The sequence below is a fragment of the Rattus norvegicus genome, chromosome 1, assembly GCF_021556685.1.
Source record: "Rattus norvegicus strain SHRSP/BbbUtx chromosome 1, alternate assembly SHRSP_T2T, whole genome shotgun sequence".
Lineage (NCBI taxonomy): Eukaryota > Metazoa > Chordata > Mammalia > Rodentia > Muridae > Rattus > Rattus norvegicus.
Genome location: NC_141534.1, coordinates 170,068,054 through 170,092,656, shown reverse-complemented (window position 1 = coordinate 170,092,656; position 24,603 = coordinate 170,068,054). Strand labels below are relative to the sequence as shown.

General features: G+C 37.3%; 2 protein-coding genes across 2 annotated transcripts; both read right to left on the bottom strand.

The window, feature by feature from the left end:
- Positions 1–5,168: 5,168 nt before the first annotated feature.
- Positions 5,169–6,110, bottom strand: Or51p1 (olfactory receptor family 51 subfamily P member 1). Its single transcript, NM_001002270.1, has one exon. It carries the CDS (start codon positions 6,108–6,110, stop codon positions 5,169–5,171), a length of 942 nt encoding a protein of 313 aa, NP_001002270.1.
- A 5,988-nt stretch (positions 6,111–12,098) lies between these two features.
- Positions 12,099–13,046, bottom strand: Or51l1 (olfactory receptor family 51 subfamily L member 1). The gene has a single exon (NM_001000135.1). It carries the CDS (start codon positions 13,044–13,046, stop codon positions 12,099–12,101), a length of 948 nt encoding a protein of 315 aa, NP_001000135.1.
- Between the last annotated feature and the right edge of the window lie 11,557 nt (positions 13,047–24,603).

The window sequence follows — 24,603 nt, the reverse complement described above, 5'->3', positions numbered from 1 at the left end:
CCAGTCTTGGTTTTAGAGCTTTTTCTTACTGTATCTTGATTTGACCTGTTTGGTTGTAAACTCTTGGAGGCAAGCTCTTTTCTGAAGCGGAAATGGAGGGAGGAGAAAAGGATAGGGGAAGTGGTGGGATCTAGGAGGAGTGGAGGAGGGTAAACTGTTGTTGGGATATATAGTATGAGAGAAGGATCTATTTTCAAATAAATAGATAGAAGATAGGTAGGTAGGTAGGTAGGTAGATAGATACTTACTTCAATTGTTCATATCAGGTGAAAATCAAGTCTCTCTTAGCAACATACTGTACAGATTCTTAGCATTTAAAATAATGAAATACACTTGAAATATAGGCATACATGAAATTCTCAAATAAAATTTTATATATCTTGAGCATTCCAAATCAGTGTAATCCAGAAAGAGATTAATGCAATTATGCAGAAGTACATTGCTACTAAGTAAATCCATTCTTCCATGCTTATGTTTAACCTAGACATTTTTTCTCACCTAGAAAGAAAACACTTTCAATAATATATTAAAATTTTGCATATACACATTCATAGCAAGATGTTCTTTAGCTTGCCCTTTTTTTCTTTTTCTTAATTGGATATATTTCTTTATTTACATTTCTTTTTTAAACTTTTTTATTTTTATTTTTGATTAGATCTATTTCTTTACTTACATTTCGTTTTTTTAAAATATTGACTAATTTATAGTAAAAACACATCCATGTGTTTAGAAGCAGTTTTTCTTGATTGAATCCTATTCTTTATTATCTGGTTGTCACAGTAAGAGAAAATATTGCTTCCTTGAAGAACCTCCGGAATAACATATCCTATCAGAACTAGTTTATGATAACCACTTGGTAAATTTGAAAACAATGAAGTGTAAATTATAGTTGAGATATGTGAAAGAAATATCCAGATTAAAAATTAAAATATCTCTCTCCTCTCATTCTCTTTCCCTCTTGTTCTCCCTCTTCCACTCTCTCTCTCCCTCCATTGGTTCCTCTCACTCTCATGCTCTCCCCTTCTCTTAAATCTATTTTGGATAAAATTTCTTTATTTTCTAAAAAAATTTTATTGGATATATTTCTTTACTTACATTTCAAATGGTATTCCCTTTCCCAGCTTCCTGTCCATAAGCCCCCATTCTCTTCCCCCCTCCCCCATTCGGGTATTCCTCCTATACATCCCCTTTACTGGCCCCCATATTCCCTTGAACTGGGAATCCAAATTTGACAGGACCAAGGGCTTCCCCTTCCACTGGTGCCCCAACAAGACTATTCTCTGCTACATTTGCAGTTGGAGCCCTGGGTCAGTTTATGTATAGTCTTTCGGTACTGGTTTAGTCCTTGGAAGCTCTGGTTGGTTGGCGTTGTTTTTGTGAGGTTGCAAGCTCCTTCAACTCTTTCAATACTCCCTCTAATTCCCCCCAAGGGGGTCCTGTTCTCGGTTCGGTGGTTTGCTGCTAGCATTAACCTCTGTATAGGACATGCTCTGGATGTGTCTCTCAGGAGAGATCTATATCCGGTCCCTCTCAGCATGCATTTTTTTAGCTTCATCAATCTTATCTAGTTCTAGTTTTGGTGGTTGTATATATATGGGCCACATGTGGGGCAGGCTCTTAATGGCCATTCCTTTAGTCGTTGCTCTAAACTTTGCTTCCATATCCCCTCCTATGGATATTTCCCCCTTTAAGAAGGAGAGGGGACATCCACATTTTGGTCATCTGCCGTGCCCAACCTCGACCAGCAAGGAAGACACGACCAATGAAGATCTTCAAGCAGTTTTACTCAGGAACCTTGATACAATCTTCTGACCCTGGGGAACCCCTAGCAAGCCACGTGGGTCATGCAGATAGGCTGTCACTATGCAGAAGCTAGCAGGCCAGGCAGGCATAGCCAAATAAGGACTTGTTTACTACAAGGAGCGCTCACCATTGGGAGGGTGGGAGGGTGGAAGGAGGAAACCAGTGCCATCTTTGAGCTCCCTACAATCATCCTTCTTCTTGAGCTTCCTGTGGTCTGTGGATTGCATCTTGGGTAATTCGAGCTTTTTGGCTAATATTCACTTATCAATGAGTGCACACCAAGTGTGTTTTTCTGTGATTGAGTTACCTCACTCAGGATGATATTTTCTTTTTTTTTTTTCTATCTTTATTAACTTGAGTATTTCTTATTTACATTTCGATTGTTATTCCCTTTCCCGGTTTCTGGGCCAACATCCCCTTAACCCCTCCCACTCCCCTTCTATATGGGTGTTCCCCTCCCCATCTTCCCCCCATTGCCGCCCTCCCCCCAGCAATCACATTCACTGGGGGCTCAGTCTTGGCAGGACCAAGGGCTTCCCCTTCCACTGGTGCTCTTACTAGGCTATTCATTGCTACCTATGCAGTTGGAGCCCAGGGTTAGTCCATGTATAGTCTTTAGGTAGTGGCTTAGTCCCTGGAAGCTCTGGTTGGTTGGCATTGTTGTTCATATGGGGTCTCAAGCCCCTTCAAGCATATTTTCCAGTTCAGTCCATTTGCCTATGAATTTCATGAAGTCATTGTTTTTGATAGCAGAGTAGATTTCCATTGTGTAGATGTACCACATTTTTTAATCCATTCTTCTGTTGAAGGGCATCTGGGTTCTTTCCAGCTTCTGGCCATTATAAATAAGGCTGCTATGAACATAGTGGAGCATGTGTCTTTGTTGTATGTTGGAGCATCTTTTGGATATATGCCCAAGAGAGGTGGGTCCTCAAGTAGTGGAATGTCCATATTTCTGAGGAACCTCCAGACCGATTTCCAGAGTGGTTGTACCAGTTTGCATCCCACCAACAATGGAGGAGTATTCCTCTTTCTCCACATCCTTGCCAGGATCTGCTGTCACCTGAGTTTTTTATAGTTTGCTGCTAGCATTCACCTCTGTATTTGACATGCTCTGGTTGTGTCTCTCGTTAGAGATCTATACTTGGTCCCTTTCAGCATGCACTTCTTAGCTTCATCAATCTTATCTAGTTTTGGTGGCTGGATATATATATATATGGGCCACATGTGGGGCAGGCTCTGAATGGCTGTTCCTTCAGTCTTTGCTCTAAACTTTATAGAGACCACATTTTAAGACAGAATTCACAATGTCTGTTTTAGATAGCCCAGAAATTGTTTGGCAGAAAATGTTTTTAAAAAATAATTTGGACTGTGTAGTAATTATAGTACAAAGAGAAAAACACATTTAACATCCTAGATTTAAAAACTAGATTCAAAAATTTATTTTGTTCACTGATTTGTCTAAAAATATTTCCCCATATGCTTCAGAAAATATCCTAAGACTCAACAAAGAAAGAGTACTTCAGACCAATTTCGCTTATGAAAATAGATGCAAACGTACTCAATAAAATTCTCAAAAACTAAATCCAAGAACACAGCAAAAACATTATTCACCACAGTGAAGTAGGCTTCATTCCATGGATCCAGGGATAGATGGATCAATATAAAAAAATCAATCAGCATAATCCACTAATAAACAAGCTTATAGAAAAAATTGCATGATCATCTCATTAGATGCTGAAAAAGCCTTTGACAAAATACAACATCCCTTCATGTTAAGTCTTGGAGAGGTCAGGAATTCATGTTAACTATATAAATGTAATAAAAGCAATATACAGCAACGCCACTAAAATCATGGAAGAGATAAGGCTGTATACTCTCTCCCTATCTAGTCTATAAAGTACTTGAAATTCTAGTTAGTTTAATAAGGCGACTAAACAAGATTGGAAAGGAAACAGTCAAGGTATGAAGATGATATGATAGTATACATAGGTGACCCTCAAAATTCTACCAGAGAACTCCTACAGCTGATAAATACCTTCAGCAAAGTTGTTGGATACAAAATTAATTCAAATCAGTAGCCTCCCTTTATACAAGTGATAAATTGGCTGTGAAAGAAATTAAGTAAACAACACATTTCATAATAGCCACAAATAGTATAAATTATCTTGGTGTAACTTTTACCAACCAAGGGAAAGATCCATATGACAAGAACTTTAAGTCCTAAAAAAAAAGAAAGAAATTAAAGAACTCATAAGATGGAAAGATCTCCCATGCTCACAGATTGGCAGGATTAATATAGTAAAAATGGCCATCTTGCCCAAAGCAATCTACAGATTCAATGCAATCCCCAACAAAATTCCAACACACTTCTTCATAGACATGGAAAGAAAAATTCTCAACTTCAAAAATAAAAGGACACAGGATAACCAAAACAATTCTCAACAATAAAAGAACTTCTTGGGAATCACCATCTCTGACCTCAAGCTATATTACAGAGCAACTGATAAAAACCGCTTCCTACTGGTACAGAGACAGACAGATCAATCAATGAAATAGAATTGAAGACCCAGAACCTGCACACATATGGATACTTGTTCTTTAACAAAGAAGCCAACACCACACACTGGATAAAAGAAAGAATCTTCAACAAATGGTGTTTTGTATATCTGGCTGTCTGCATGTAAAAGGATGCAAATTGATCCATATTTATCACCATGCTCAAAGCTCAAGTCCAAATGGATCAAGAACCTCTACATAAAACTAGGTACAGTGAAACTTATAGAAGAGAAAGTTGAAAATAAACTTGACCTATTCACATAGGGGAAAATTTTCTGAACAGAATACCAATGGCTCAGGCTCTAAGATAAAGACGTAATAAATGGGACCTCAAGAAACCAAAAAGCTTTTGTAAGGTAAAAGACTGTCAGTTGGACAAAACGATGGCCTACAGGTTGAGGAAAATCTTACATTTCATTAACTCACCATTTTCTTTTAGTATCATCCCCTTCCTCTTGAAAACATATTTTCTAGATTTACGAGAATCAAAATGTATATTTAAAAATATCTTTATAATATGGAAAATAATATAGGACAGTATTTTTGATCCAAGTTTTAGGACTAATGTAAGAGTTCTCTTGAAATCTGATTATCTTCAGAAATTGAGAGCTTTCGTTTAAAAATAAAGCCAAGTTTTAATTCTCTATGCTGAAAAGACAAAGATTTTCTGGCATTGGGTTTGGACCCAATATCTTAAAGGTAAAATATTATTAATAAACTTACATTTAAGCATTTATTTATGTAAGTAAGAAATACTACATAATAATACATATAAAGGGAAAATAATGTTTTCCAGTTCCTTTTTTCTAAACTTCATGTTTCTTTAATTTTCTCAGGATTCTATCACGGATCTGCTTAGTCTTCACACTATAGACAATAGGATTCATGAGAGGAGGAACCAATAGGTATACATTGGCCATAAGCACGTGGACAATTGGGGAAGCATTCTGTCCATAGCGACGGATCATGGATAGCCCAATCATTGGTGTATAGAAAGTGAGTACAGCACAGATGTGGGAAATGCAAGTGTTGAGTGCTTTTATCCTTTCTGCTTTGGAGGCTATACTCAGCACAGTGCCCAGAATAAGGATATAGGACAGGAGAAGAAGTAAAGAATCCAGTCCCATGGAGAAGATGACCACCATGAGGCCATAGATGCTGCTGACCCAGCGGCTGGATACAGTTGTCTTTATGAGATCCTGGTGTAGGCAGAATGGGTAGGAAAGTATATTGATAACCCGATATTGAAGCCTCTTCAGGAGGAAGGAGGCTGGAAAGACCAGGGCTAAGGCTCTTCCAGCAATTGCCAAGCCAATTCCAACAATGACAGTATTGGTTAGAATAGCTGCATAGCGCAGAGGTTCCCGAATTGCTACAAAGCGGTCAAATGCCATGGCCAGCAACACTGCTGACTCAATAATCGAGAAAACATGAATGAAGTACATCTGAACCAGGCAAGCATTAAAGGGGATCTCCCGGGCTTGGAACCAAAACACACTGAACATGGTAGGTAAGGTTGTAGTAGAGAGGCCCAGGTCAGTGAGTGCCAGCATAGACAAAAAGTAGTACATTGGCTGATGGAGGGAAGACTCAGTTCTGATAATGAATAAGATGGTAATGTTCCCTGCAATAGAAGTGGCATAAACCAAAAATATAGGGATGGAAATCAGGCTGTATCTCATTTCCAGGCCTGGGAAACCCGTTAGAAGAAATCGGGGGTATAGGCTGGAATCATTGATAACAGACATTATGCTGATAAAGGACCGTTCAATCTACAATGGAAGATATAAACATAGAAAATTGAGGTCAACCCCAGTTCTGTAATAATGAACAAAGCTCTGATGTCCTACTCTGTGCTAGGTATTTTAATTTCTCCTCTACTCATTATATTTAACCCTTGTATTTGCACATCAACCTACTAATTTATTCTTTTATCTTCTTGTATATTTATTAAGAACATAATAAAGGAAATATGGCAGTCTTAAAGTAGAAGGTTTATAATAAATATATTAAAGCTTATGAAGGTTAAGCTTGTGAATAGGGACTATATTAAATATTAAATTAACTTTCAAACACATTTTTTAAAACACACGGTGATATCTCAACAGAGAGGGTACTAAGTAACAAAAAGGCAGAAATCCAAATTTGGATAAAGGGACAGTATTGTGTTATAGATGTAAGCAAATGCTATAGGACCTGAGTGGATCTTCATAACTGAGTTCTATAACTAAATTTAAATTTGAAAAGCAGATAGGGAATAAAAAATGTACAAATTGTAGGCTCACTTTTACTGATTCTACAAGAACAAGATAAGAAACAATTAACTTGAGAACATTTATATTTGGGTCAAAGTAGAATCAGTATAAAAATAATCTGAATGTTCACAAAAAGGAGACAGAAGAAGCTTTTAGAAAGTTATTGATAATAAAATAGTGGCTGAAAGTAATTTCTAGTAGTTAGTACCATGAAGAATATACAGTTGTAAAGTTCAGGCAGAGAAAATGGAGCTTAATAATATAGATCATCATGAAGTTTAGAAATCTAGAACAGCTTACATATTTTATTGAATTTTGTCATTTGTCAAAACAAACAGAATAAAGGCTGATATAGAAAGTTGGGTAAACAAGTGAGTAAGATAAATGAGATTAAGTTGTGACAAGCATGAGATGTACGTACAGAGAGGAATTGGTGTACTGTGCCAAATGGGGAATTTCTAATGACTCATAGGGAAAGGATGGGAAAACAAACACGTCACAGATAAACAGAGAGATCATAAACATAGGAATGTAGTGTCCAGTTGCAAGGAAAATTGTGAGCTTGCTGAGCACCAGACAGAGTTACCACAGATTGGGTATGCTAGGCACCAAGCAAAACCTAACTTTTGTTTACAAAACAGAGTATTCTATGTTAAAATTCTACATCAAAATTCCTATGCTCCACTTACCACAGTTTACTCTTCTAACAAAAGATCATGCTGCAATTTCCCTGACTAGCTTAATTATAAAATGACTGATTATGTAATTTTCTACAGAGGTAACACGAATTTTCCATTGTGCTGGTAATATCCTTACTTTTAAGATAGAAAAAAAAGAAAATAATTTATGTGCATATTATCTTTTACACAGTGATCTAATGCTATAATAATATTACATCTTGGGAAATACTGTTTTTTATACATTACTTTCACTTCCTTACTTTGATGTCATAAGTTTCTTTTGGGTCAACTTTATCACTGAGTAATAAGAATCTTTTGGCACACAAAATTAATTTCTTTCTTCCTTATGCCCACCCTCAGTAGTCTGAGTTCTCTTCAGTCTCCTTCTCAAGGAGGCATACCAAAGCTCATGTCTTGGGTAACTCTTTTACTCCTTAGAAATATTTCCATTTTAGAGGATTCAGTCTTGGGTCATTGTTGGTTATAGACACAAACACCTGTTTTTAGTGACTAACCATCTAGAGTCAGAGAAAGTCAGAGAGCAGCTGTAATCTACTATTTCAACCATTTTAGAGATATAGATCACTAAACTTCCTTGAACATAAAAATAAAGTAGTATTAACTACAGAAGCTTAATAAAACTTAAGATGTTTGAGAAAAACAAATGAAATGCCACATGTTGCATCTGAGACTTAGTTTGATCTCAAGGAAAGAAAAAATATTGATCAAAATGATGGATATTAATATTAAGTTTAACAACCACAGTCACTGACTCAAAGACACTATGACCAATACCTCTAGTCAAGACCAAGTAGGATTTGTAAATGCTCATGGTATTCGTGGGAGTGAGGAAAAGAGGAATTCAAATCATCATCAATCTGTACCACCCACTTCACCTGTTTTGACATTTTCATCTCTGTTTAGTATTTTACAGTACTGTCTTTGGACAACAGTGATTTCAGTACTGACTTCCCATCATAGACACTACATTCTTTCCCCTCAAGGTTAATATTTAATAGTCTTTGAGGCTAATAGTCTATCAGGGTTGGGAAAGCAGATTATTTATCCACGTCATCTGTCCCAGAGCACTGACTTACCTTAATCTAACATCATCAGAGGCTCTCAATTTCCTTTCAATGCACTATATTCTTTAAATATATAATGCAGCAGCCTTATGCCCACTATTCTTACCTCAAAGCACAGTCACAGCTGAGTCTTTAAGTGCAGAGAGGCATTCACTCTGATTCAGACTGTCTTGAGTTTCCAGTCAATCAATCTGAGGGATTCTTCATAGGTATCTAAAACCACTGAAGATTAGAATAAAAAAATAGTAACACACACAGAGCATCCTGAGGCATAGAGATCTTTATGGATACACAGGTGCTTCGAAGCAAGGTTCAGTGTCTTTGGTGACTCCAGAGACTACACAGTGTATTTTATGCCCGGGACTTGTGTGACAATATCCAGGCTGGTGTGCCATCACCACCTTGCTTCTTATTAAGGACTCTGGCCTTCTCATCCCTCTTGGCTAGTACATTACCTGTAGCACATTTTTTTCTCAATAAACCTCTGGGGATAATAATTGATGGAAAATCCATTTATTGTCCTCAAGGGCAGATGGTAGAGAGGTTAACCCCGCCTCTTGGATGGGAAGCAATTCAGGAATGCCCTAAGAATCATTTGATGAAGACAACCAATGGTCTTCATTATACTTTCTTGAAACTTTAGTTAAAAGTATTGTGAAAACAGTATTAGTCCTGAATACTATGTTTAATTCACTATATCAAATACTTGATAAAGGAATATAGCATGAGAGATTATTTCTCAGTGATTTATGTGAATTCAGCAAGCGTAACCTGATATCCAAAGAAGAGCACAATACATAAAAAATAAGCATGCATGACCACCATGGATTCATTATAAAATTTAAACCAAATTACTATAAATGTAATCTGCTAAATACACACACACACGCACTCTCACACACACACACACACGCACGCACACACACACACATACACACACACAAACACACACACAGTTTCTTTTGTATTTGATTCAGTTATCAAAACTCTCTATAAGTTAAACTTAAAGCAACTTACTATTACCTTATAAGAAGAGGATCATTTCATAATATAAATTGAGATATTTTGCTAGATTTAAAATTAATGACAAGAAAAATAAATTCAAAATTAACAATAATTTTTCACATGACTAAGTCCAAAAATTACAACAAACATTAATCTTATTTGGAAAATATAATAGTAAGACAACCTCCCCATAGACAAAAAAAGAAGATTATAATACTGTGTTCAGCTCTAAAATATGTGCAGTTATTTAATATAAATAGATGAGGAAAAACAGAAATTCAAAGGAAAATAACTTTATTATTACTCTCAGGCAATATAACTATTTGCAAATGAAAAAACTTAATGAAAAGTCAGGAAAGCCAGTAAGTTAATTCATCAGGATTAGGAGCATACTTATTTCTAAATCCATGTCTTACTGTCAGCAAGAAGAAAATGAAACCTCAGCTATATTGTATATTCTACAATACAATATAGAGGAAGAGAACTACAGAGGAAGAGAAACTAATAGACCAAAATTATTTTTTACAAATATCCTTACATTGCACAACACATCATTGAGATTCAGGATTAATGCTTAATTAATCAGTTAATTCTTTAGGAACTATGCCTTGATCTTATCTTACCCTGCACAAAAGTAAAGTCTACGTAAGTTGAATATCCTAACATGAGAAGTAGGTCATAAAATTTCAAAAATCACATAGAAGAACATGAATGACACCACAGCTAAGCACACACATTACCTATGTAGCTCTCACTTCAAGCCTGTTGTCCACTGCTTACACTACTAGAATATAGTTGAATTCAGTCAATAATTTTTCCTTTGTAAGTACCATAATGCTAATATTGGCCAATAGAAAATGCTTAAGACAGTGTTGGTGAAAGTCTTCTGCATTTCTCTTTGATTTTGATTCTACTATTCAGAGACCAAAGACAAGCAGAGCAGACATTCTGTGACATTCATTCCTCCAATTTCAACCCTCGACAAGTGGCTCAGTTCTATGCGTCTGGCATTCACTACTGTACATGGCATCTGAACTATAATCACTCTGCTTAGTAGAGGGCACATTTCCAGCTTAGTAAAAATTGTGTCTTCTCTCCCCATCCATGCTTTAAGAGGGGTCAGTTTACCATTCTCTGCTGTTTTCCTACTGATGGCTCCTTCTTCATGGTCCTGAAGGCAGTTCTGGGTTGTAAACAGTGGATAATCCATTCCCCACAGGAGTGTTTGTTTGGTTTTTTTTTTCTCAAAGAAATTTGTGAAAACTTTTCAGGTACAGAGTGAGTAGAATGAACTCGAAGCTATAATTTATCCCTCTTTGTCTCCTTTAATGCTAATGTACTATTTAGACTTATATTTATACACTTAATACACTTAATTCCTGAACTTAAGAGTTCAGATACATAAATATTTCCCAGTACAGTGAAAATTACTGTGTAGTTGCTGTCTCTAAATTGGAACCCAAATAACATCATAAATAATCATATGCTTCTTTTCTTTTTTCTTCATTCATTTCTTTTTTATTTTTGTTTTTTCATTTTTATTTTGTTTGGTTCTATTTTGTTTTTTTTAAGCAGTACTTCTTCTTGTAGTCCTGGCTGTCCAGGAACTCACTCTGCAGACCAGGCTTGCCTGGAACTCCTGCCTCTTCCTCCCAAATTCTGAGATCAAAGGCGTGCATTACTATGCCACACCTTAGATACTTCTTAAAGTATACTCAAAGTTAAAACAAATTTATATGTTAACCTTCATTTAAAATTAAGAATTCAAAATATTATTACGTTTATTTACTTTTTTATTGATTTCAGACAGTATGTTTGACACACAACTCCACTGGTTCTGCCCTGCTGAGATGGGTTATAAGCATGCCTGGCCACGCCCAGGATCTAACTCAATTCCTCATGCTCACACAGCAAGCACTGTCAAACACTAGCTCTCCTTCATCATTCAGTTCAGGCATACTGATTTTTACAATGCACTGCTATTTACATATGCACGGTATTTAAAGAAATGGCCACCACAATACATATTTCATTTGTCTCTATATATTTGACTTGGGTTACAAAATTAGAGCTAAAATTTACATTTATCTTTTATGAGTTGGAGAAGACTAGACACATGATACCTTGTTAATGGGACAATTATGATCCCATGCTCAAAAAGTGCACAATTCAACTGAGAATAAAGGAAGAATATATGAAAAAGTAAAACATTCCTCATAAGGGCTAGCATCCTACCGAAGATGACAAAGGAATCAATTATCTACAATAAATTAATTGAAAACACAACATGAAGACCTCTACAGACTTGTAGAAAAAGAAAAAAAGACTATTGTTAAATGAATTTTCTCAATTTTTAATCATTTTTAACTGTTAAATCTATTTTTCATAAGGAATATAACTGTAACAGTTTAATAATGTAAAAAAATACAGTTTTTCAAAAACTGAATTCCAATCACATATACTTTCTATTATTAAATCTCATAATAATCTTAGGTACAGAAAAAGGCCATAGTAATTATCACAATTTGGCCTTGAGAACCCAAATGATGTAATGATTAAAATTAATTGAGACTATATTTAGAAGGTAAAAGAATTACTTTATTCTAATTTAGGCAGATATGCCCCAAGAACTATAGTATACACTTTTCACCTAACAAAACAAACATCTTTTCTAATATTTCCCAGGGCAAAAATCAGAGGATATGAGTAATTTAAAACCTTCTACTTAATCTAAACTTGCGGAGAATTCCTAGGCGGATCTGTTTTGTCCTCACACTGTAGACAACTGGGTTAAGCACTGGGGGGAGAAGCAGGTAGATGTCAGCCATGAGGATGTGGACTATGGGAGAGAGATGTTTCCCGAAGCGATGGACCATTGACACCCCAATTACTGGTACAAAGAAGATGAGCACCACACAGACATGGGAAACACAGGTGTTCAGAGCTTTTAGTCGCTCTTCACGGGATGCGATACTCAGCACGGCGTTCAGAATAAGAACATAAGAAATAAGTATGAAGACTGAATCCACACCTAGTGTAGCAATAACTACACATAGTCCATAGACACTGTTGATCCTGGCATCAGAGCAGGATAGCCTCAGAACATCTTGGTGTAAGCAGAAGGCATGGGAGAGGGCATTGATGTGGCAATAGTGATACTGTCTCAGTAGCAAAGGTGTAGGCAGAACAACCCCCATGCTTCGAAGCAAGCAGGCCATACCAATTTTGCCAATCACACTGTTGGTGAGGATGGTAGAATAGTGCAGTGGACGACAGATTGCTATGAAACGGTCAAAGGCCATAGCCAGAAGCACTGAGGACTCCAGAAATGTGAATGTATGGATGAAGAACAACTGAGCGTAGCAAGCACTCGCCTGTATCTCTCGGATATCCAACCACAGCACAGTCAGCATTGTTGGAAGTGTGGACATGGACATACCTAGGTCAGTCAGTGCCAAGATGGACAGGAAGTAGTACATGGGCTGATGGAGTGAGGACTCTATCCAAATAACAGAGAGAATGGTTACATTACCAATGAAGGCTACCAAATAAGCAAGGCAGAAAGGCACTGAGAGCCAAGTATGGACATACTCCAGTCCAGGGAAACCCTTCAGGATAAATATGGGCCCTGTAACATCACTACTATTCCAGGAAAGCATGGTGAGCCTCATGTGGCTTGACAGATTCTTCTTTATTACTCAGTCAAATTTGTATCAGACAAAGAACACAACTAGGACAAAATATACATTCCCTCTATGTTCACCTTGGAAGAAAGAAGAAATTGTGGTTATTATGTAGGAAATCCTTTCTTAAATTATGGAACGTCAAGAGTGTGTGGCCAATAAATATAGCCATCTATGACAAATAACTGGACATATCTTTATCAGGAACACCAGAAAAAAATATACAACACAGAAAAATACAGAACATTTTACCTATAACATAATGATAGAAATAGAGAAAAATGAGAGTAAAAGCATAGTATTTTTCAAAAAGACTTCTTCAGAAATGATCTTCAGTCAATTGGCGGTTGCTTTAAGGGTGCAGCCATGAAACAACTGGACTGATCCCGTGACTTCAACACACGTCTTCAAAGATCTTTATTCCACATTGTAGCATAACTACAGAAATCCTTCCGATGTTGATCTCCTGTATGTTCTCTCACAAAAAAGTAAAAACAATATATTTAACACCATTGTTTATCATACCTTAAAATATTAAAAGAGAGCATGTCAGTTTGCCAGTATTCATTTCTTAGAAAGGGGGCCAGAGAGGCTGAGACTGTCTGAAAGATTACGCCTCGAACATTGCATGTGCTGAGCAAACAGCCTACCTTGAGCTACACTTTCCAGCACTTAGGATTTCTTGATTCACTACTTTATCTTTCAGAAGACTGTCTATAACTTTCAACAGAACAGTCAATGTACATGTTAAGTGTTGTGTTTGCACTTACTGGGAACACAGAGAAACCTCTGAATGCAGCAGCCGCTTAGCGTCTGCCTCCTTTCTCCTGACAGATGCTGCCTCTCGCTTGGGTAAGTCAGTCCCGACCTAAAGGGAAAACTGTTCCAAATGAAGCCTTACTTAGCACTCTACAGTGTGACTCCAACTCTTCCAACAGTGACGATTTATTATCCTGCTTATGTTTTGTTTAAATATTATCTGATTATATTTCACTAAACGTTCATATTTATTTTTAATTGTTCCTTCTAATCTACCGTGAGACAACAAAAGACTTAGGCAATACCACTGTTATGTCCAAAGAGGATTTAAGTTACAACCTACCCATCTCTCACATGACTAAAATTTCTCTAGTTTTTGCAGAGCCAAGTTTTCACTCCTCCTCTGTGTTAGAATCAGCCCTGCTTCACTCCAGCCCTGAGCAGGAAGGGTGGACTTCCTCTGGGCTTGTGGACTTTACCGAAGCAATCTGCTCCTCTGCCAAGCAGAGCATTTACATTTTACCCACAAAGAAAATAATTTCTACTGACGTCTCTGACCTTATTATTTTCCTCACTCAGAAGGTTTCCTGCATTTTCTGTTTACCAATTGAGGTCATGAAAGCAATCTTGACATTAGCATCAACATCTGTAGCACACACAAGAGTACAAATGTGCTCATATCCACAGTCACACATGTACACACACAAAAACAGACACACGTGCAGAACTAGTATTTTAGACACAATGGGAAATTTTCTCTTATTCCATGCCCGGACATTATTCTTTGCAAAATTTTCAACCTAAATACAAATCATATATTTTTTAATTCTCAGGTATTTCTGTAAATAAGACGGGTTATTATTTTGTAACTGTTTCACTCCTGCTCTGAATTTCCTTTATGCTGCTTTTAACGTTTGGAAATTATTAGTTACAGGGTTGTTCATGTACTGAACAGAAAATTATAACAAACATTAATATTTCTTTGTACTTTAAATATTTCTCTGGTTATGTATTTAAAGTGTGCAGCACACCCATATTTTACATATGTATATATAAATAATTATTAGAGACAAGAAAATTATCCTATCACCTTCCTCAGATAACATTTTTCAGACATATATGTGTATGGTAAGAGCATCTGTGACCTATTCACCAACCAACCAAATTTGTATAAATCAGTACATTTTTATTAGGCTCTTAGATTTCTATTCTTATGCAAGCTTCATCCACTGACATATTTCTTCCCATCTCATATCCTTGGCTTATTTGTATAGCTGGCTTTCTACTCTGTATAGTTTTGATTTATCATTCATCCACCTTTCAGTATACCGTCTGCCATGCTTTCCACTAGCCTTGTTCTCTCCACAGCTGACCTTCCTAGGCACATTTTATTCTATTTGCAGGTCATTGATTTGGTTGATTTGGGGGGTTGAGTATAATTAAATTACACTGAAATTGAGAAATAATGGGGAAAGGCTGCTAATAATGATCACTGCTAATGATAGAGGCTAAGGGAAAACACTTATGTCACACACTAAACTCATAAGGAAAAACTACCAAGTAAAAGAGGCAGCCTTCCCATCATCATAGCTGTGGTCCCCAAAAACACTTTTCAAATGGCTAGTTTGTGTGAAACTGCCAAAAGAATGCAGTGGGACATGATGATGTGTTTCTCATTTCAAAATTGACACCCCTATCAAAATTACACAAATACTTTATAATAATTTTTGTTTCTGGAAGTATATATATTAACACATTATATGCTAAAAACCCTCCCACCATTTATTTGTAATTGAAAGTCAACACTTACCTGAGGTTTATGCATAAGATAATTGGATCATCAGGAAATTTTAGTAAGCCCCCAATAGCCCACATCCCAAATGACTAAGAGTTGTGTTATTTCTTTCTGACTAATCTTTCCTACTGTAGATAAAGTCATATTCTCCTTGTTTCTATTTCTGTGTCTTCCTCTTTGTCTCCTTTCTTGAATGTCCTAATGGTGTCTGTTCTGTTTCCTATTGCTATTTCTAATTTGGTCTTCATATAACTTAAGTCTTTTCAGCTTGCAATTCTAGCTTTCCATTTCTTCTTTGTCTTTGTCTCCACATTTTCCCTTGTATTTCTGTTTTAGTTCTTGGTACCTCTGGTTTAACCCTCACCTGAGATGAGTTAAGTCTGCACTGATTGCAGACGTTCTTTGATTCTGGGAGTCTTAAGGCTTGTTATTTATTCCTCTACCTTTATAAATCTTCCTCATGTCTCCTGGGGTAGAACTCAGGGGACTGATTGTAAAACCTGCTAGGTACTAAGGGAAATGATACACACAGCGTTTGACCATCAGTTAGAGCACAGAACTGCAGTCCTCAGAATGTATCCTTACTGCCATCTATAGTTCCTACTCCTTCCTTCATACACAGTAGTCTTGTTTGCTTGTTTGTTTATATTTTTCAAATAAGCTCAATGAGGTAAGTTTGTTAGAAGTTAATTTTTTTAATTTTTAAATTACATTTTAAATATTTCTTTTAAGTAAAATATAATTTAACATTTTTCTCCTCCAGCTCCTTCCTCCAGGCCTTCCCATGCTCCCCCAATTCTACCTCAAATTTTGACCTCTTTTTCTTTAATTATCACTATTATATATACATATGTCTGTATGTATATGTATATATATGCTGTTATAAAATATTCTTTTATTCACACACACAACACACAGACACAAACAAATATGTAAATGCAATCTTTTGAGTTCATTTAGTATAGCTTGTATGTGTATTTTTTTTATATATTTTTAGGTATGACCATTTGGCATCAGATTAATAATTAGGAAGCTCACCTACGAGGAAGACTCTTTCTAGTCAGTATTATTTACTTGTTTGTCATGCTTCATCTAGGAATGAGGTCTTGTGATATTTCCCCTATCAACAAGGTCATGTCAATTGATGTTGGTCAGTGTTCTGGTCTTCTTTGAACAGGCATATTGTTGAAATTTCACAAGCTTCCCATCGTATCTAGAAGATATAATCTTGAGGAAGAACTCCTGGTTTTCCAGTCATGATAAAGAACATAATACACTCAACAAAACAAGCTCATCAGGTTATGTTTATATATACTGTACATACACATACACTATGTGTGGCAGGAAGTGGAGGTGTCAGTGTCTGTGTACCAAATACAATCTATGAAAAATCAACGAAATTGAGAGTGGCAAGGACATAAGAGGTCAAAAGAGGGTACCTGGGAAAGGCTGAAGTGAGGAAAAGGACCTAATTCTATTTCAATTAAAATTGTTAAAAATTAAAAAGAAAAGACATTGTAGAGAATCCAAGCGTGAGGCTCCTTGCTGAGCATGAGTTAAGCAGACAACGGCTCATGTTCACCTTCATGGTGCTTAGCTCAGATCATGGCCTCTCAGCACATCTGTGATTTGCTTACATTCTCATCCCAAGTCTTTGTATCTCCAGACGTCCCAGAAATGCCTTGATTCACATCAAGATTAGAGTGTACAATTTTATTAAGAATATATGTGATTATGGAAAAATGTCTTATATAGATCAGATATTTCAATACAAGACCAGGGACTTTGATGTAGTAACTATCCCATTTTCTCAGTCATTTTATAAGTTTATGCATAGAAACTGTATGGCCGGAGACCCAACCGCCTGGTCAGGTGGGCACTCCTGAGGCTGCAGAGCGGAAGAGACCACCAACTCTGCTCACCCCTGCCCACATCCCTGGCCCAAGAGGAAACTGTATAAGGCCTCTGGGCTCCCGTGGGGAAGGGCCCAGGAGCGGCAGGACCCCTGTGCCTGAGACACCGCCGGAACCTGAAAGAAACAGACCAGATAAACAGTTCTCTGCACCCAAATCCCGTGGGAGGGAGAGCTAAACCTTCAGAGAGGCAGACAAGCCTGGGAAACCAGAAGTGACTGCTCCCTGCACACACATCTCGGACGCCAGAGGAAAAAGCCAAAGACCATCTGGAACCCTGGTGCACTAAAGTTCCCGGAAGGGGCGGCACAGGTCTTCCTGGTTGCTGCCGCTGCAGAGAGCCCGTGGGCAGCACCCCACGAGCGAACCTGAGCCTCGGGACCACAGGTAAGACCAAATTTTCTGCTGCAAGAAAGCTGCCTGGTGAACTCAAGACACAGGCCCACAGGAACAGCTGAAGACCTGTAGAGAGGAAAAACTACACGCCAGAAAGCAGAACACTCTGTCCCCATAACTGATTGAAAGAGAGGAAAACAGGTCTACAGCACTCCTGTCACACAGGCTTATAGGACAGTCTAGCCACTGTCAGAAATAGCAGAACAAAGTAACACTAGAGATAATCTGATGGCGAGAGGCAAGCGCAGGAACCCAAGCAACAGAAACCAAGACTACATGCCATCATCGGAGCCCAATTCTCCCACCAAAACAAACATGGATATCCAAACACACCAGAAAAGCAAGATCTAGTTACAAAATCATATTTGATCATGATGCTGGAGGACTTCAAGAAAGACACGAACACACTTAGGGAAGCACAGGAAAACATTAATAAACAAGTAAAAGCCTACAGAGAGGAATCGCAAAAATCCCTGAAAGAATTCCAGGAAAACACAATCAAACAGTTGAAGGAATTAAAAATGGAAATAGAAGCAATCAAGAAAGAACACATGGAAACAACCCTGGATATAGAAAACCAAAAGAAGAGACAAGGAGCTGTAGATACAAGCCTCACCAACAGAATTCAAGAGATGGAAGAGAGAATCTCAGGAGCAGAAGATTCCATAGAAATCATTGACTCAACTGTCAAAGATAATGTAAAGCGGAAAAAGCTACTGGTCCAAAACATACAGGAAATCCAGGACTCAATGAGAAGATCAAACCTAAGGATAATAGGTATAGAAGAGAGTGAAGACTCCCAGCTCAAAGGACCAGTAAATATCTTCAACAAAATCATAGAAGAAAACTTCCCTAACCTAAAAAAAGAGATACCCATAGACATAAAAGAAGCCTACAGAACTCCAAATAGATTGGACCAGAAAAGAAACACCTCCCGTCACATAATTGTCAAAACACCAAATGCACAAAATAAAGAAAGAATATTAAAAGCAGTAAGGGAAAAAGGTCAAGTAACATATAAAGGGAGACCTATCAGAATCACACCAGACTTCTCGCCAGAAACTATGAAGGCCAGAAGATCCTGGACTGATGTCATACAGACCCTAAGAGAACACAAATGCCAGCCCAGGTTACTGTATCCAGCAAAACTCTCAATTAACATTGATGGAGAAACCAAGATATTCCATGACAAAACCAAATTTACACAATATCTTTCTACAAATCCAGCACTACAAAGGATAATAAATGGTAAAGCCCAACATAAGGAGGCAAGCTATACCCTAGAAGAAGCAAGAAACTAATCGTCTTGGCAACAAAACAAAGAGAATGAAAGCACACAAACATAACCTCACATCCAAATATGAATATAAAGGGAAGCAATAATCACTATTCCTTAATATCTCTCAATATCAATGGCCTCAACTCCCCAATAAAAAGACATAGATTAACAAACTGGATACGCAACGAGGACCCTGCATTCTGCTGCCTACAGGAAACACACCTCAGAGACAAAGACAGACACTACCTCAGAGTGAAAGGCTGGAAAACAACTTTCCAAGCAAATGGTCAGAAGAAACAAGCTGGAGTAGCCATTCTAATATCAAATAAAATCAATTTCCAACTAAAAGTCATCAAAAAAGATAAGGAAGGACACTTCATATTCATCAAAGGAAAAACCCACCAAGATGAACTCTCAATCCTAAATATCTATGCCCCAAATACAAGGGCACCTACATACGTAAAAGAAACCTTACTAAAGCTCAAAACACACATTGCACCTCACACAATAATAGTGGGAGACTTCAACACCCCACTCTCATCAATGGACAGATCATGGAAACAGAAATTAAACAGTGATGTCGACAGACTAAGAGAAGTCATGAGCCAAATGGACTTAACGGATATTTATAGAACATTCTATCCTAAAGCAAAAGGATATACCTTCTTCTCAGCTCCTCATGGTACTTTCTCCAAAATTGACCATATAATTGGTCAAAAAACGGGCCTCAACAGGTACAGAAAGATAGAGATAATCCCATGCCTGCTATCGGACCACCACGGCCTAAAACTGGTCTTCAATAACAATAAGGGAAGAATGCCCACATATACGTGGAAATTGAACAATGCTCTACTCAATGATAACCTGGTCAAGGAAGAAATAAAGAAAGAAATTAAAAACTTTTTAGAATTTAATGAAAATGAAGATACAACATACCCAAACTTATGGGACACAATGAAAGCTGTGCTAAGAGGAAAACTCATAGCGCTGAGTGCCTGCAGAAAGAAACAGGAAAGAGCATATGTCAGCAGCTTGACAGCACACCTAAAAGCTCTAGAACAAAAAGAAGCAAATACACCCAGGAGGAGTAGAAGGCAGGAAATAATCAAACTCAGAGCTGAAATCAACCAAGTAGAAACAAAAAGGACCATAGAAAGAATCAACAGAACCAAAAGTTGGTTCTTTGAGAAAATCAACAAGATAGATAAACCCTTAGCCAGACTAACGAGAGGACACAGAGAGTGCGTCCAAATTAACAAAATTAGAAATGAAAAGGGAGACATAACTACAGATTCAGAGGAAATTCAAAAAATCATCAGATCTTACTATAAAAACCTATATTCAACAAAATTTGAAAATCTTCTGGAAATGGACAATTTCCTAGACAGATACCAGGTACCGAAGTTAAATCAGGAACAGATAAACCAGTTAAACAACCCCATAACTCCTAAGGAAATAGAAGCAGTCATTAAAGGTCTTCCAACCAAAAAGAGCCCAGGTCCAGACGGGTTTAGTGCAGAATTCTATCAAACCTTCATAGAAGACCTCATACCAATATATCCAAACTATTCCACAAAATTGAAACAGATGGAGCCCTACCGAATTCCTTCTACGAAGCCACAATTACTCTTATACCTAAACCACACAAAGACACAACAAAGAAAGAGAACTTCAGACCAATTTCCCTTATGAATATCGACGCAAAAATACTCAATAAAATTCTGGCAAACCGAATTCAAGAGCACATCAAAACAATCATCCACCATGATCAAGTAGGCTTCATCCCAGGCATGCAGGGATGGTTTAATATACGGAAAACCATCAACGTGATCCATCATATAAACAAACTGAAAGAACAAAAAAACATGATCATTTCATTAGATGCTGAGAAAGCATTTGACAAAATTCAACACCCCTTCATGATAAAAGTCCTGGAAAGAATAGGAATTCAAGGCCCATACCTAAACATAGTAAAAGCCATATACAGCAAACCAGTTGCTAACATTAAACTAAATGGACAGAAACTCGAAGCAATCCCACTAAAATCAGGGACTAGACAAGGCTGCCCACTCTCTCCCTACTTATTCAATATAGTTCTTGAAGTTCTAGCCAGAGCAATCAGACAACAAAAGGAGATCAAGGGGATACAGATCGGAAAAGAAGAAGTCAAAATATCACTATTTGCAGATGACATGATAGTATATTTAAGTGATCCCAAAAGTTCCACCAGAGAACTACTAAAGCTGATAAACAACTTCAGCAAAGTGGCTGGGTATAAAATTAACTCAAATAAATCAGTTGCCTTCCTCTATACAAAAGAGAAACAAGCCGAGAAAGAAATTAGGGAAACGACACCCTTCATAATAGACCCAAATAATATAAAGTACCTCGGTGTGACTTTAACCAAGCAAGTAAAAGATCTGTACAATAAGAACTTCAAGACACTGAGGAAAGAAATTGAAGAAGACCTCAGAAGATGGAAAGATCTCCCATGCTCATGGATTGGCAGGATTAATATAGTAAAAATGGCCATTTTACCAAAAGCAATCTACAGATTCAATGCAATCCCCATCAAAATACCAATCCAATTCTTCAAAGAGTTAGACAGAACAATTTGCAAATTCATCTGGAATAACAAAAAACCCAGGATAGCTAAAGCTATCCTCAACAATAAAAGGACTTCAGGGGGAATCACTATCCCTGAACTCAAGCAGTATTACAGAGCAATAGTGATAAAAACTGCATGGTATTGGTACAGAGACAGACAGATAGACCGATGGAATAGAATTGAAGACCCAGAAATGAACCCACACACCTATGGTCACTTGATTTTTGACAAAGGAGCCAAAACCATCCAATGGAAAAAAGATAGCATTTTCAGCAAATGGTGCTGGTTCAACTGGAGGGCAACATGTAGAAGAATGCAGATCGATCCATGCTTATCACCCTGTACAAAGCTTAAGTCCAAGTGGATCAAGGACCTCCACATCAAACCAGACACACTCAAACTAATAGAAGAAAAACTAGGGAAGCATCTGGAACACATGGGCACTGGAAAAAATTTCCTGAACAAAACACCAACGGCTTATGCTCTAAGATCAAGAATCGACAAATGGGATCTCATAAAACTGCAAAGCTTCTGTAAGGCAAAGGACACGGTGGTTAGGACAAAACGGCAACCAACAGATTGGGAAAAGATCTTTACCAATCCTACAACAGATAGAGGCCTTATATCCAAAATATACAAAGAACTCAAGAAGTTAGACCGCAGGGAAACAAATAACCCTATTAAAAAATGGGGTTCAGAGCTAAACAAAGAATTCACAGCTGAGGAATGCCGAATGGCTGAGAAACACCTAAAGAAATGTTCAACATCTTTAGTCATAAGGGAAATGCAAATCAAAACAACCCTGAGATTTCACCTCACACCAGTGAGAATGGCTAAGATCAAAAACTCAGGTGACAGCAGATGCTGGCGAAGATGTGGAGAAAGAGTAACACTCCTCCATTGTTGGTGGGATTGCAGACTGGTAAAACCATTCTGGAAATCAGTCTGGAGGTTCCTCAGAAAATTGGACATTGAACTGCCTGAGGATCCAGCTATACCTCTCTTGGGCATATACCCAAAAGATGCCTCAACATATAAAAGAGACACGTGCTCCACTATGTTCATCGCAGCCTTATTTATAATAGCCAGAAGCTGGAAAGAACCCAGATGCCCTTCAACAGAGGAATGGATACAGAAAATGTGGTACATCTACACAATGGAATATTACTCAGCTATCAAAAACAACGAGTCTATGAAATTTGTAGGCAAATGGTTGGAACTGGAAAATATCATCCTGAGTGAGCTAACCCAATCACAGAAAGACATACATGGTATGCACTCATTGATAAGTGGCTATTAGCCCAAATGCTTGAATTACCCTAGATCCCTAGAACAAACGAAACTCAAGATGGATGATCAAAATGTGAATGCTTCACTCCTTCTTTAAATGAGGAAAAAGAATACCCTTGGCTGGGAAGGGAGAGGCAAAGATTAAAACAGAGACTGAAGGAACACCCATTCAGAGCCTGCTGCACAGGTGGCCCATACATATACAGCCACCCAATTGGACAAGATGGATGAAGCAAAGAAGTGCAGACCGACAGGAGCCGGATGTAGATCGCTCCTGAGAGACACAGCCAGAATACAGCAAATACAGAGGCGAATGCCAGCAGCAAACCACTGAGCTGAGAATAGGTCCCCCGTTGAAGGAATCAGAGAAAGAACTGGAAGAGCTTGAAGGGGCTCGAGACCCCAAAAGTACAACCATGTCAAGCAACCAGAGCTTCCAGGGACTAAGCCACTACCTAAAGACTATATATGGACTGACCCTGGACTCTGACCCCATAGGTAGCAATGAATATCCTAGTAAGAGCACCAGTGCAAGGGGAAGCCCTGGGTCCTGCTAAGACTGAACCCCCAGTGAACTAGACTATGGGGGGAGGGCGGCAATGGGGGGAGGGTTGGGAGGGGAACACCCATAAGGAAGGGGAGGGGGGAGGGGGATTTTGCCCGGAAACCGGGAAAGGGAATAACACCTGAAATGTATATAAGAAATACTCAAGTTAATAAAAAAAAAAAATACTAAAAAAAAAAAAAAAAAAGAAGCTTCATCCTCACCTACTTAAAAAAAAAAAAAAAGATAAAGCTTATAAGATAATACATTAATACCATATAACTAATATTTATAAAGGACAATGTAAAAAAAACAAACAAACAAAAAAAAGAAATTGTATGGCCTAAATTAGACTCATTCTTAAGCATTTGGTATTAACTTTTTTAAAAAAGATTTATTTATGTATGTAAATTTTAATATGTATGTAATTTTTTACAATATAAGTAGCTTTATAGATTATTTTTCCAATCTTGTAATAAATAACTGTAAAAATAAAGATAGTATATAATAGCTTTTTTCTGGAAGAAACCCAGAGGTTTCTGGTCTTTATTGAGATGCTTTATTATTTTTGTTTATAAAATTCTACAATTAAAATATCTCTCTCTACCTGTCTTCTTTTTAAACATGCCATATACTTTGTGCTTCCTTCAAATTCATAGCCTTATATTCATGATTATTTCATGGTTTATGTATATGTATATTTGTATGTGTACATATATTCATAGATATTCTTAAATATAACCTAATCAGTAATACAATGTTTCCTACATGAATATCTTCAGGTATTATCATTTGACACTTGACAACCAACTGATGTGCTCTTCTATTAAGTAACTGAATTTTTGACTTTAGCTAAAATCTAATTAAATCTTCCCAAATACTATCATATTCCTTCAGTCCTGTTTTCTGTTTTGTATCTTTTATTATATTTATTGCTTTATTGAATTAG

Excerpts from the sequence above, each read along its gene's own strand:
- Or51p1 (NM_001002270.1), bottom strand. The coding sequence starts at position 6,110 with ATGTCTGTTATCAATGATTCCAGCCTATACCCCCGATTTCTTCTAACG.
- Or51l1 (NM_001000135.1), bottom strand. The coding sequence starts at position 13,046 with ATGCTTTCCTGGAATAGTAGTGATGTTACAGGGCCCATATTTATCCTG.